This window comes from Phoca vitulina, unplaced genomic scaffold (genome assembly GCF_004348235.1).
Source record: "Phoca vitulina isolate PV1807 unplaced genomic scaffold, GSC_HSeal_1.0 scaffold4, whole genome shotgun sequence".
NCBI lineage: Eukaryota > Metazoa > Chordata > Mammalia > Carnivora > Phocidae > Phoca > Phoca vitulina.
Window position 1 is genome coordinate 39899013 of NW_022589707.1, and position 15190 is coordinate 39914202.

The 15190-nt window shown below is 42.4% G+C and overlaps 1 protein-coding gene across 6 annotated transcripts in view; it reads right to left on the bottom strand.

The window, feature by feature from the left end:
- CREB5 (cAMP responsive element binding protein 5) overlaps positions 1-15190 on the bottom strand; it is a 458616-nt gene that overhangs the window by 5822 nt on the left and 437604 nt on the right. For all 6 annotated transcript variants that reach the window (XM_032401877.1, XM_032401875.1, XM_032401876.1 and 3 more), the window contains 2 exons: positions 7504-7827; positions 3258-3485 (listed from right to left, as the gene is read on the bottom strand). In XM_032401877.1, coding sequence (XP_032257768.1) covers positions 3258-3485; positions 7504-7827 — 552 coding nt within the window. The remainder of the gene's footprint in view (positions 1-3257; positions 3486-7503; positions 7828-15190) is intronic.

Here is a 15190-nt window from a genome sequence, read left to right on the forward strand (position 1 = left end):
GCTGCACACAAACAATCCACTGAGCACCCCATCAGTTGCTGATGAATTCAGAGCTGATCTTAGCTACTCTGTCAGAGAAAAGCACGTGGGTTCCTTTAGTTTAAGAATTCTCTACAATGAAAGATCCTAGAGCAGTGGGTTGGGTCAAGAGAAGACTTGCCTGGGTCCTCCTCCTACTACGTGCTGTTAGTGTGACTTTCAGGAAGACCCTCATGTCCCCCTGGCCTCAGTTTCTCCCTATACAAAAATGTCAGATCGTGTGATTTCTAGTATTTCCCTCAATTCCTATACCTGTGTTGACCTCTTGGGTACAGATTTGTTGTGAGACAAGGAAATGAAGTCTGGGAGTTTGATTTTGTTTTCTTAGGTCTGATTTTTTCCAATCTGAAACTCTGCAGCCCAGCTAAAAGGTTCTAAGCTGAAAAACAACTCAAAAGTGGCAGCTGGCCATCCAGACCTTGGATATTCCATTTGGCTAGAGTTTGTTTGCTTAGCACCTTCCATTTCTGTTTACTTAAAATTTGGCTCACTGGACCAGCCTCAAGAGAGACACCTTTTTCTTTTGACAAAGGTCCAGTAGGAGGGAAAGGGTCATTCAAAGGTAGCAGAATCTGCATATCCGCTCCAGCATCACAAGGCATGATGCAGAGCACTCAGCATCACTGAAAACACGGAACGGCTGTGGTTTCTGTCCCTCTGAAGCAAAGCAGTGGTTGGAAAACACAAAGAATTTAGTCTTTTCAGAGACTGTCCCTTCCTTCCCTTGGGCACTCCTTTAGCAACCAAAAATACTGGTGCCTGTTGATAGACCAAATAGAACTTTTTTCCCCCTCGTTTTCGGGGGCTAGAATTCTAATATCTTTTTTCCTTAGCCATGTATAGTTCTAAAGAGTGGTGGAAATTAATGGATTAGGGTCTCGTAAAGGGTAAATTTACCTTATGTGTTTTGTAAGAGCAATAACATGGAGGCATATGCCAAGTCATGAACATATCTGACCACAAGGTAGACCAGCATCTTCACTTTTCCTGGATCTCTGCTATGATCTCTTTCTGTTTTCAAGCTCCAGCACCATAGTCAATACGCTGAAATATTTCTGCAAGGACTCATTTTAGTTAAAACTGATTTAAACATTTGTTGGCATCTGATATGTGCCAGCCGGCTATTCATGGCTCCTTCATCTAAGGCAGTGGTTCTCAATCACTAGGGCTGATTTTGCCACCACAGGGGATATCCAACAATGTGTGGAGACTTTTTGGTTGTCACAACTTGGGAGTGGGGTAGAGGGTGCTACTCATATTTAGTGGGTAGAGGTCAAGGATACTACTAAATATCTACTATGAACAGGATACAATGGAGAATTATCAAGCCCCAAATTCAATAGTGCCAAGATTGAGAAATCCTGCCCATTTTCACGGTCCTCTTGCAAACCTCAGAACTGGTAGCAAATTCCAGGGATTTCCGCACTTCGGTCATTGCAGAGCCAGTGGCTGTAATATTTGCTAGATCCACATGCACCAGAGTTTTTATTGACTTAACATGTTTGTACAAATTAACTCATTATTTAATATTTTAGCCTCATCCTTACCAAGAGTATCTATGAAACTGAAGTCCTGATGTTCTAATTACATTTTTCAATACACATAAACATAAAAACATGATTACTCTGAATGTTAAAAGTGCTTACCATCTTCTACCTAAAAGCTTCTCACATACCACTGTGGCTGTGGGGATTCTAGAACTACAGATTTTCAAGTTGCAACGACTTTCACGGTGTTAGAGTCCAGCCATCCCACTGTGGCTTGACTCCCTTCAATCACATCCTGGCCAAGTGGTCAGGCAGTCAGTGCTTGGACACTCCAGAGATAGGGAACTCATTCATTTATTCAACAAGGAGATATTGAGTGTAGACACTCAGGGACTCAGCAGGTTAGCTCGACACTATACTAGAAACAGGGGGTAGAGAGTAGGGGGGAGAAGGCAATAAGATAAAACACAGCTCCCACCTTCATGCACATAGAAGCCACTGGGAGGACTGCTTACTGTATTTCCCCCATATCTGCTATATATGTTTCCCATTTTCTTTCTCATGTCTATCACAAAAAGGATGATAAATTTAGGGGAAAATGAGACCATCCATATGCAGTCCATGCATAACCCAAAATTTCTTTATATATTTGCAATTTATACATTGGCTACTCCAAGGCCATTTCCATTGAATGCATTGAATATGCAAAAGTTTTGCGGGTTTGGCACCCCTACTGTTCCTTTCTAAGGATGTACAGAGAACCAGGTGGGGGAAGGGAGCCTACAAACTACTAAGGTACAGATCCTCCCTATTTGGGGCAATCTTTTCCCCCTTCCCTCCACTCTTCAGCCTTTCTCTCTGCTCCTAGAAGCACCGGGCTACAATCCCTAACTCTTACTGCTCTCTCTGCATACTTGTCATGTAATCTATTTAGTTGCTCTTTCTTTGCTGGTGGAGAGGGCATTCCTTTTCATGGGAGAACAGATTCCCTGAACGAATCATTTGTATAGCATGCAGTCTGCTGGAGAGGCCCTGGTACTAGACTTTTCTCCCCTTCTCTCAAATGCACCCAGAAGGGGCCTTGTTAGAAAAATGTCCCCTGTTGAGCCACCCACGAAAGGGAAAAATCCCACAAGATTCAAATCTTGTTGAGTTTGCATATGAGATGGGAATAATGTCTTTTCTTCTAGAGCAAAATAATAACCATAAACGTTCCTTTCCTCCATTAAACCAAACCAGAGGTAATCTGGTGGAAGGCAAAGCAACCCCCTTCCTGGTGAATATAAAGAACTACCGTTGGGCTGAAGATTTATTATGTGCTAGGTACCGGGGAAACTGCTTTGCAGACATTAGTTCACTTATGACTCCCAGCGACTCTATGAGGTTATTATTCCCATTTTATAGATGAAGAAACTGAGGGCCTGGTCAAACACAACTAATTGCTGAACAAGAGTGTGAACCTCCATCTGACCAAAGCCTGTGCTCACGGCCCTATAACTCAGTTGGGCAGGTTCTCCCTGCTCAGAGCTTTGTAGGCAGGTTGATTTAAAACTGAATGCTTATTTTGTTTTGTGCAGTGTCCCGGCGCGAATAAAGCTTGGGGAGTAAGTAAGCCTGCATGCAGTTGCTCTGTGGTATTACTGTTTAGGTGAACAAGCGCCTGCCGGGGGCAGGAAATGCCAACCGTACACAGGGCCTTTGAGTCCCGAGGAAAGAGACAGCGGCCTGCACCTGAAGCTGCATGTTTGTCTGGGTGAGTTCTTCTGCTTTCTTTTCCAGTGACATCACCCAGACCTTCCTCTTCTGTCTGCAGCGGGTGGCAGCCGCCCGGTTCCGTTCCAGAAATTTCCGCCGCCTCTCGTCGGGATCCTCGTCCACCACCCTTCGCCGGCGCCCCCCTGTGGGCTGGGGCGGCTGTATTGTCTGGGTTGGCTGCATCTGTTGTGTCGCTGGTGAGACCTGTGGGCACGAGACGGAGCGGGGGGATGGGGACAGAGAAGGAACGTGCTGGTGAGAGAGGAAACCCGAGCTGGTGTTGGAACACAAAGCACAGAGAGCCGATTGCTTTAGTAAGCAGATCGAACTTGTTTTCTAAGAACGAAGTCAACAGTGAAATCACGCTCATGAAAAGAAAAAGCACTGCCAAACTATCTTCTGTGATATTTTGGCAAGACACAGAAATGACTTGTGAAACAGAGTCAAACAGATTTTTCCCTGACAGGCATTTGGCTGAATCATGGCAGAGGAAATATTTTTTTTTTTCTCCTTCAGATGTTAAACATGTTTTATTTAAGGTGCGTTTTATAAAGGTTTAACGTGCCAATGCAGGGCTTCAGGTGACAACAGAGAGATCAGGGCTATTGTCACAATATTGACGAGTCTTCTGTCATCTGTAGAAAACTCCTTCTGGGCAGGTTTTGAACTTTCGTTTTCCTGGTGTTAAAACCGTGTTGCTAGAACACACCTCCGGGACATCATTACCACTGTGACTCCTACCAAATGAACCCTTTGAAGCCCAGAAAGCAGCTTGAAATCCTGTTTTTGCCATTTCAGAGTTCTTAATGCAAAGGGCCCAGCTGGACCGGCAAATTCCAGATGGGTCTATCTGCTGCTTGGAGATCTGCCGGAGACAGGCCTTTCCAGGTGGCTGGAAGCGGGGCCTATGCAATGGATGCCCGGAGCAACCCTGAGCCCCGTAATACACCTGTCTGTGCTACAGCGAGGGGTGGCTGGGAATCACCAGATACTTACACTGTAAGGAAACCCTAGGAGTGGCAAAGCACTTCATCAAAAAGTGTTACTATACTTACAGATTCCTTCTAAGAGCTGCAAGGGGCTCAGCAGTGCCTAAAGCTTTGGAGAGTCCTGCCCATATAGCTTTATTTCCCTCCATGAGGCAGACACACAGCACTGAGTGAAATTTCCAAGACTGACTCTTTATGTGTCTGGACACCTAATGCTTTCCCTAATGCACCGCACTCCTTCCCCCTTTCTTCACTCTCAATAAAGGGTGTTTTTTTTTTTTTTCCCCTTCTCATTTCTCAGTCACTCAGGCTTATGGCTATAATATCTATAAAGCTGTTTTACAAGAGACATTTAACCTACAGAAATAACAGGCAGAAAAAGTGTTTAAAAGAAAGTGCAGCTACCTTTCCTACCACATTCCAGTTCTATGATTGAAATCAATCAGAATGACTGTAATTGCACTAATAATGGCTACTGGTTGACGTTGGCTGACTGAAAGTGATATATTTTAATCCTAAGCTCTATCAAAGCTAATATGACTCACTGTAGAAGAATCAGGCTCAGGACTGAAGTTGGATTGCATCTTGGTAATTTTATTTAAACCAGAGTCATTTTCTAAAACTGCTTATTGGTGATTCCTTTCCTCCCAATCACAGAGAAATAACAAAATGAATTAATTGTTGAAGTGGCTGGTGAAGATGTAATCCTTGTTACTGGCAAAGGTTTAGCACTTGTCATCTCAGATGCTAGCTGCTGAGCTAACTACCTCAAAGCAAAGCATTAGGAAGGAACCTGTGAACCTGGCCACTTTTGCCTGTACCATTTCTTTTTGAGAATTTGTGATGTCTGGACAAGATTCTCAAGTAAGCAAAACGGTTTGAATCTCCATTGCCAAGACCTTGCATTTGACACTGTATTCTCCCACCCCAACTTCAACCAACCTTTATCTCTGACACTTCTGTGCCTTTTCCCAAGGGGGTAAGTTATGTGGTAGTTTCAGGCTCAGTCCAGGTTCAGGGTTCAAAGTGTAGTTTGGATAAGAGAAATTCCTAGTGACTGAGGAGGGACACCAGGACTCCGAAATCACATCCTTACGTGCAAGAGAACCCTAAGAAGCCAGGAGAAAGTGCAAATGCAACCCTAAGACCAGAATTTATGTCCCTGGTAATTATTGTTACTTATTTTATTTTTAAAATAGAATTCTGTTGGCATAGATGCTCTGAAGATTTTGATAAAAAAATAATGAATTGTTATTTCATAAAGACAAATTTATTCCAAGTCATATTAGAATCTCACAGTTGGGAGGGCCTTAATAAACTTCTGTTCCTAATGCTCTAATCATCGTATGCTTAAGCAATATGACAAGATATCAGTAATCAGCCAAGTTCACATAATTTAAGAGTGGCATTTTGAATATTGTCTGAATGATCTTGTTCAAACTTTAACAAGAACAACCTATACTCTTGCCCTTCAGTATGGGATTAAAAAGCAACTGTTTGTGTAGCTAATTATAATGCAATTAACTAATTGCATATACAATTGGCCACTTACTGACTTGAAATGGAGGGCAACTGGCTAATTGGTAATTAGCTAATGAATGGCTTTTATATTCAACTAACGGTTAAACTTGTCTGTGAAGTAACTAAGCAGACAAGGCAACCAAAACTTGATGCTATCCTTTTCCTTAAAAAAGTAAGTACACATGTGAATTTACTTGCCTATCTTTGCACTTCTAGTTTTCTTTGTCCCTTCTAACTGTCTCCATGTCCTACTATGGCGTTGGACTAAAAAGATGCTTTGGACGGCATTTTATTGCTGAACTACTTGCTAAACGTCTATCATATTACTTCAGTTTGGAATTAATCATGGCTAACATGTATTGATTCCTGTGCCAAGGGCTTTACAGACATTCTCTTAATACTCCTAAAAGTCGATGAGTTTTGTCTATTATTACCCCATTTTGCAGATGGGACGACTGAGGCTTAGGGAGTTTAGCTAACTGACCACAGTCACACAGCAAGTAAGGTGGGAAAAGAATTTACAGATTTCTCACTCCAAAGCCTGCACTCTTACTTGCTATATAGAATTCCTCTAACTACCTTTGCAAAAGTAAGCTGACCTAATGAATAAGCTTATCTATTGAACAGATCAGAGAGTTGCTTGTGAATGACCCATTTTGTGGATGGCCGTCCAAGTTTGGTGTGTGTTAGAGGAGAGGGTTCTAAAGCTCCCAAACTGCCTTGGGTGAGGTCTGGAGGCAGATGATGGAGGAGATGGTGAATAAGTGTTATTTGGCGATTCCAAGCTCCCAACACCATTCTGACCCAACTGGTTGGAACCTGGCAGTGTGGAATGGGTGGAGGGGACTGACAAAGGTCATCCTGCTTGAAGATCCAAAGTGTCTAGGGCTAGCCATGCTCCTAGACATGCCCTTCATCCACTTACTAAAACTTACTCGGGTACACGGACCCGCCTCTCTTCTTGGGCTGGGTGACATAACGTCTGCCTGGTCCCCCAACCCTCCTTCAGTTGTGTCTAAATGCTGGCTTTCTTTCTAGCCATTTCTGGTGACTCTCCACCCCTGGGATTTGGCCTTTCTCTAGAACCAACCATCTACAGAGCTTGGCTCTCTGCTCCCTCCAACACATTTCACACTAGGTGGCATGAGTCACCTCTCTTCCTCATTTACACAGCACCTTATGGCCTATCATCCATTACCGAGCTCCTTTGTCTGCCTGGAACTGTTATTCTTTAGCTTTTTAGCATTTAGTGTTATTCAGAAGACTGCCCATTGTATTTAACTTTCATTTTACAGGTGCCAAAATTGAGTCTCTATGTTGTAAAGCACTGCAGTTAAAACCATGGCTAGAATTAACTTATTTTTCTCATTCTTTATTCACATCTTTCTTCAGATGCTTCAATTCTTCCTAATCCTCCGATCAGTATTACTTTTTTAGAGTTACCTTTGTAACACACTGCAAAAAAACAGATTTTGGAGAACTGAAGTTTACATTTGCCCCCGGAGACTAGACCTGATATCGATCATATTATTTCTAGAAACTAGGATCTGGGAGGGTCTTACAGGATGCCATTATTTCCTAAGAAAGAACAGAGCTCCCCCACGTGTGAGACAGAACACCCAAGCTCATCAAACCAGTTTGCTGCCAATGAACCCTGCATTAGAGCTCACACTGGTAACAACAAGGGGGAAAGAGATCATAAAAGGGTCTACCTGTGCTTGGTTGCCGGAGTGCAGGGGTGGGTGTGGCGAGGTCTGGTGATGTGCAGGGTGTGCGTGAAGGTGGGAGTGGGAGTGATGATGTGGGTGGTTCTGCTGGTGATGGGGTTGAGGGTGAGGATGGTGTGCTGGGTGCTGGTGCTGGTGCGGGTATGGGTGATGGGCTGGCAGTGTCTGGTGCTGATGCGGGTGTGAGTGCATGTGGTGGTGTGGCGTCTGGTCCTGCCGCGAGCCCATCATTTCCATCATGTGTCCCATGGTGTTCATATTCCCATTTGACATGGCAGCTGGGTGGTGAGTCAACGCGGCCTTCAACCTCTGAAACAGAACAAAACAAGAGGGGACAACTGAGGTCAGTCGTGTACAGAAGAGGGATTTTGAATCAAAAGGACTCATATTTCCATTCTATGTTATGGTACTACTGCTAGTAATTGTTTATTGGTTGGCGGTATGACTTTTATATTAATTTCAAATTTCCATATATATCTTAGTAGGCAGGAGGGTCAATGTCAGTTGGAAATGTTAATTCAACAGTCACGGCAGATGAGCAGGATACCCTGTCAAGATTTAGACAGTCTACTAAAAGGTATTTCCTACTAATTTCCTACTATCGATTATTCATCGTATCCTATTGGCAGCTGAATGTAAATATAAACCAAATAAAACCAATATGATAATGTCATTGAACAAAGAGCTCATCTGATACAGCACTGTGTTTTGTAAGGCTCACAAGAATAAAAGATTTCTTCCTCTCAAAAGACTTCTCGAATACAAAGAGGAAATAACTTCAAATTTCAGGGTACAGGAATAGTATTGATGTTATTTTAGGACTTCAAATTGGATTCATGATCTATAACTTTCGGAGGCAGTAGGTAGATCTTCTCGATTTGTTACCATGATATTTCTCATAGTCCCTCCTGATAACCTAATTTTTCTCACACAATAACTTTCTTCTGATTTTGGGAAGGAAGTGAGGGACGTGGAAAGATTTGGATTGCATTCTACAGCTTTTTTGACGGCCATATCACCGGGCATATTTCTAACACAAAAGCATTATCCATTAACAAGCATACAGACGTGCACACAAATAACTTCTACCTGAATCTAAAGCAGGGATCAGCAAACTTGTCTATAAAAAGTCAGGTAGTAAATATTTTTACTACTGCACGCCTTATGCTCTCTGTCACAACTACTGAATTCTGCTCTTTTGGGGCAAAAGCAGCTGTAGACGGTGTGTAAATCAATGAGCATGCTGTGTTCTAACACAACTTTATTCAGGAACAGGAAGTTTGAATTCCATATAATTTTCACATGACATGAAATGCTAGTCTACTTTAGATTTTTCATCATTTAAAAATGTAAAAACCATTTTTAGCTCATGCGCTGTGCAAAATTAGGCAGGGGGCCAAATTTGGCCCACGGGCCATGGTTTGCTGGTCCCGATTTAAAGAATCAGTTGGTAATCAACTTAGTCACAGTTTCTTCAGAATTGCCTTTTCTTGTACACAGGCAATTATCATCATATCCTGAGGGGCACAATGTGCTAAGTACTGTATAATACAGTTATTCCTTGGAAACGTATCTTCTGCAGTGATGATAGTCTGGTTGGCAAGCTCACACAGGCTCCATGAAGTATTTGCTAGGGGACTCAAAGTTCTCTCCTGATTTGTATTCTTATCTGATTAATGACAGTGTTGTGCAATCACTGCAAAAAGGAAGAGTTTTATTTAAATGAGGGTCAAAGCAACCATGCTCCAGCCCTGTACAATATTAATGACTCTTGACTGGGTGGAGTAAGCTATTGATAAATACCAACTGAATTCATCAAAATCTTTAGTTAAACACAAAGAACCTCCACTTGTTTGTTTGTTTGTTTTTTTAAGATTTTATTTATTTACTTGAGAGAGAGAGGTAGAGATAGCAACAGAGAAAGCACAAGCAGGGAGTAGAGGGAGAAGCAGGCTCCCCGCTGAGCAGGGAGCCCAAAGCGGGACTCGATCCCAGGACCCTGGGATCATGACCTGAGCCGAAGGCAGATGCTTAATGGACTGAGCCACACAGGCGCCCAAGAACCTCCACTTGTAAAAGAAAAATAAAATAAGAGGGAGGGGGATATGTGACAGACTCTATCCTAAGATTAGATAATCATTGAAAACATTTCCTACATCCAGATTCAGTGACCATTAAGCCTACTTGCTTCCTCTTTCATGAGTATCAGCTACTGACCTTCATCATAGTAATCCCAAAGAAGTTAAGCTTCCTGAATCCCTGGGAAAGAGGTGGAGGAACAAGTAGAATAATTTCATCACAGTGGGATAATAATAGCATGGAACTTAAAGATTCTTATTTGAATATAACCTAAGCAAAAGAAGTAAAAAATAAAATAAAATGAACTGCTGGACTTCAGATACATGTTTCTTTATCCCAAGAAAAGTTTCCAAATGACATCTCCAAACTTAAGGGTGAAGAAAATTATGAAAAAGATTATATTGAAATCACTGTTTTTTGGCTGTTTTTTGAAATCGGGTAGTATTGATAAACTTCCTCAACTATTCTTTGTAGTTTCATTATTATGAAAACATACAGCTATGTAGTAAAAAAAACCAACTCCTACAAGAATATGGGGTGAAAGACTAAAAGCCACCTGCCTACCCTTTTCCCGCTAAGCTCCACTCCCCCAAGTAACTTGCCTTTGTCCTCCTTAACAGTATATCTTCGACACCTTTCTCTATGAGTGAATCTAGCTAATAACAATGGCTGGCATTACTTGAGCACTCACTGCACACCACTCCTCAGTCTCACCTAATCCTTAGAACAATCCTGCGAGGCTAAAAGAGAGGCTAAGCCCCCTGCTCAAGCTCACACACCACTGGAGAGGTGTAGAGGCATGCTACCTCCACAGCCTGTTCTCTAAACCAAGAAAGAAGGTGCCGGAAGGCATACCATACACATTTGCCAAAAACAGTTATAAACTATGTTATGCCACCTCCTTATCATCAAAAGAAAGGCAGAAAGAAGAGACAGGTCTACGATAAAATGACAAGACCAGATGCCATTGGTGCATGGTCCAGCGCATGGTTACTTAGCACACAGTGAAGATCCAGATAAACTCTTTCTGAAACGTGGCAGACAGAAGCGTGAATGTAAGAATTTCCAGGAAGCTCCAGTGCAGCAAAAGATCCTGGGCTTACAATGATCACCTCCCTTGTTACATTTGTGAAGAATGGATACTTGTATTCCCCCCTCCCGCCTTCCCCCCACCAATCTGATAAAGTGCATGTGTCCCTTCTTCCTGTTCCCACTTCCTCCTCATCCTTGGGTTTATGACCCTTTGGTCTTTCTAATGTTCAGAGGACGTTATGGCTTATGCATAGACACTGAGGGGTGTGGCCCTACCTTCCCATCAGCCCTTGCTCTTCCCACCCAGGCTCCACAGGCCTTTGCATTTGATAGTCTTCTTGCCTGAAATGCTCTTTCCCTTTCTTCAGACATTTTATTTTTATTTTTAAAAGGATTTATTTATTTATTTTAGAGAGGGAGAAAGTGAGAGAGTGCCCATGGGTGGGGTGAGGGGCAGAGGGAGAGAATCTTCAAGAAGACTCCCCACCTGCCCAGCCCAGAGCCTCATGCGGGGCTCTGTCCCCCAACCCATGAGAACATGACCTGAGCCAAAACCAAGAGTGGGACGCTCAACTGACTGTGTCACTCAGACGCCCCTCTTCAGACATTTTATAGCTCTTAGCTCTTGGCTCCTCCTTAGTAAAATTCTCCCTGGTCTCCTGGTCAAAATCAATTCCTGCCATTGCCTGGTCCCAGTAGGGCCATATTCCTCTTTTTAATTCAGTTTGTAGTTAAGATTTTTAATATGATTATTCAATTCATATCCATCAACGATTCCAGACCGTAAGCTTCCAGAGAGCAGGAACCATGTTGGATTTTGCTCAGTTGTTAAAGTCACAGCTTTAGCGCAGAGCCTGGTACATGGTAGGCACTAAATTCATATTTTTGGAATAACTGTACAGATGAATGAATGAATGAATGAATGAATGAAAGAAACTTCTGAGGCTCATGAGGATGCAGCATTTTCATCTTGGATCGCTGCAGGTGCTATCTGTCTGGGAGGATGATTTCATCGGTCAACCAAAGTCAGCAGAAAAGAGTAGAGAAGTCATGGAGGCAGACGCGGTAGAAGTACTATCAAAAGAGCTTCAGGCTCCATACCCGGCCTGCCCTCCCAAAAATGATAACAGAAAAAATAAAACGTAAAGAAACAAAAGGAATGTTCCTTCACTTTCTCTTGATACCTTTTCCTTGGAAAAGCGGTACGGAAAATTGAAAAGCGGCTTAGTAGTGGGTCACTATGTCACCCCTCCAATGATACAAACAAGTTTTCCACCTTTAATTAGGAGCAAATGGAGCCTGACAAATAAATACCATGCACCAGATCTTCATCTCAAATAATTAGCTTGTCCTGTTAAGGGAAATTACTTGATTGCCTCAAGTCTATTCTTGCATATTTCACGCCAAGACAGTAACACTAGCAAGGCTCATAACATTCCATTTACCTATTTATTCCCTCAACAAATATTGATGGAGCTTCTACTATGTGCCAGGCACTGCGTTAGGCACATCATTATTTGCCACTACCTGAAGGAAATGGAAGACACATAAAACCAAAGCTTTTTCAGCACGGAGGAGAAAACACACACTTCAGCGAGGAAATGAAGACTTTCAAACATCCCTTAGAGAACCTCAGGCCTTGGGGTTGAGTCCACCGTCCAAGCACCAGCCTGTGTCCTCTTTGAAGGAAAGCAGTGCCAATAAATGATTGGGGCACTTCTGAAAGTCCTAAAGAGCCTACTGCTTCCCTGTATCCTCGTGCCAACACGGATCATTGCAGTCTAAATCATTAAAGTATACCAAATATAGATATTTGTACCCCACTCTTTCAGGGATGATGAATAACCATTAAATGAGTCCAAGCTGTATTTTGCAGAATGATTTTTCTTTTTGAAGCTGAACTGTGTCTTGTTTTAAATAACATTCTACTCAATGCCAAGAAAAGGCAAGGGAGAGAGTGGAAAATTAATGAGCAAATAAACATATATTTTTCAGCTATAAAAACCAGGGCTCTTACTGAGGTGTGGCTGCAAGAGAGAAAAAATGATTCTGTTTACTTTCTCTCATCCTCTACCACATCCATTTATTTGAGAGAGCAAATCAGGAGAGACAGCGAGAAGCCTGACACAGCTGGTTTCAGTCACTAAGGGTCATTTTCCTTCGGTCTGTGTATTTTACAAGATCCTTGTTCACTGTTCCTGATGGGAGAGTGGTGGGCCCGCTGCCCAGGATCTGAGTCCCGGTCAGAAATCAGCTATCGACCTCGTCCCATCCTCTGCTCTGCAACCGGGGCTCCCCCCCCCCATCCCCCTCTTGAATCTTCAGCTCTGGACAGTTCTCAGTGCGGGGCACTTGGTGAAGCCCAGGTACAGGCGCCCGTCATTACCGCCACCTGGGTGCCTGCATGTGGGCCTGCGTGAGCACACACACACGTGACACACCCACCCACACCCACCGCAGGCAATTTATCTCCCATTAACAACACGCTCTTGCCAATTAGAAACATTTGTGGAACTGTAAAAACATTTCTTCTCCATCTTCAGCACAGCCGATTGCTTATGTTCTACAGACTCTGAAAGCCAAGCCGAATTAAACATTATTTGAAATTCAGCTGGGTGGGAGTGGGGAAGGTTGGAGCATTCTTTGGAGAAAGGTTTTCATTAAAAACGGCTGTTGGGTTTTGTTCCAGAGAAGAATGTGATAACATCAAAATGTAGTGTTGCGGAGTTGACCACAAGTAAGAGGCTGTCTATATAAAAACAGGGCAAAATCCGTATTCATATTTCGTTTCGAATAGAGGATAATTGCCATCGGCGGCCTCCCCAAGGTATTGCTCGAAATGTAATTTCTTCTTTCTTTCTCTTCCCCAAACATAATTGATCAGGTGAGATGGTCAACACAGGCTTCTGAACGGTCCCTCTGGTCACTGGTGTGGGCCCGGGTGCCTTCCCCAGAGGCGTGCTTGCAGGGTCAGTGACTACTGACTTGCTCTGGGTGTCAAGGATTTCTGATTTTAAGTCTCTGAATTAGGAAAAAACTAAAACAAAAACAAAAAACAAAAAAATCAAAAAACAAAACCTGATATTTATCAACTGAATTTTATGACTATTATATGGCCAGTTGGGATCCCCAATACTTCCCAAACTTGAGGAGAGATAGGGACGGGCAGAAAGAGACCTGTCACATAGTGCCACAAGTCAGTAACATAAACTTAGAGCTTTATTTTGCCAAGATAGAAACAATTTTTTTATAAAGATTCGTTTATTTCAGAGAGAGAGAGAGAACACTAGCAGGGGGAGGGGCAATGGAAGACAGAGAGAGAGAGAGAATCCCCAAGCAGAGTGTCCCAGCTGAGCACAGAGCCCGATGCAAGGCTCAATCCCAGGACCCTGCGATCACCATCCGAGCTGAAATCAAGAGTTGGCCACTCAACTGAATGAGCCACCCAGGTGGCCCTAGAAATAGTTTTAATGCCCAGATTCACATCTGAGCTTCAGGATATCCATTGAAAATGATCCTATATCTGATAGTGTCGTGGATCTTAAAATCCACCTTTAGTTCAGGATCACTGTTGAGATAATTAACTAAAATTATACCTAGCTTAATCGCTTAGAATAAAATATGCTTCTTTCAAAACTTTCATAATGTAACTCAGTGGTTTATTTAGCTCTGATGGTTTCATAATTTAAGTATTCATCTGCTTTAGGTTTGGTTTGGTGAATAAATTTCAAATAAGGCTACCAAGTTGGAAGGAGAGATGATCCAGGAAGGGTAAGATGCTATAAAGTCGAGAAGGAAAAAATATTCATACTCTTTGTCATGTTGTCACTAAAAAGTATTAACTCTGAAGATGTTAGAGATAATGTAATTAGTAAAAAAAAAAACACAAAGAAATTGTATTATAAATCAATAGTACACTGGAAAACAATGCAAGGACATCTCACAAATAAGAATGATAACCTCAGAAAAGTAGAACTTCATCAGTTTTAATAAAAGCAAGGAAAAGATTTGGTGTTCGATTTCACTCTCCCATTTTCCACTTGTGGATATAACTTCTAAAACGAGGAAAAGCAGACCTAAATGTTAGGTGATACGTTAAACTGTGGTGGTTAAAAAGCCAAACAAGCCCCAGAGAGAAATCTTAGAAATTTCCCTGCCAGCCTTTTTCCTATTAGTATCTAAATCATATATTAATTACAGTTCTGCAAGAGCAAGTCTTTGAAAATTCTTATTGAATGAAGAAGTTAATGAATGCACATTTATAGAATTATTTTATTTCAGATACCACTTCCCTGCATCTCTTTGACTCAGTGGCTGCCTTTTATAAATCAGCAGGATGGTGAGCATTTTAAGAGGCTGTACGTTTTAGTGAATTTCAGAACAAACTGATGTTCTGAGAGCAGGAGCTAATCGTAATTCTGCTATAAGACAGCTTTCAGTGCTTTAGGTAAGTAAACCGCTTTGCCTCTGCATGCCTTAATCTACCTAACAAATGAGGGCAGAATCCGGAGCTCCCTATTCCATCAAAGAAAGAATCTGAGTTGAAGTCTCTAAGAGGTAG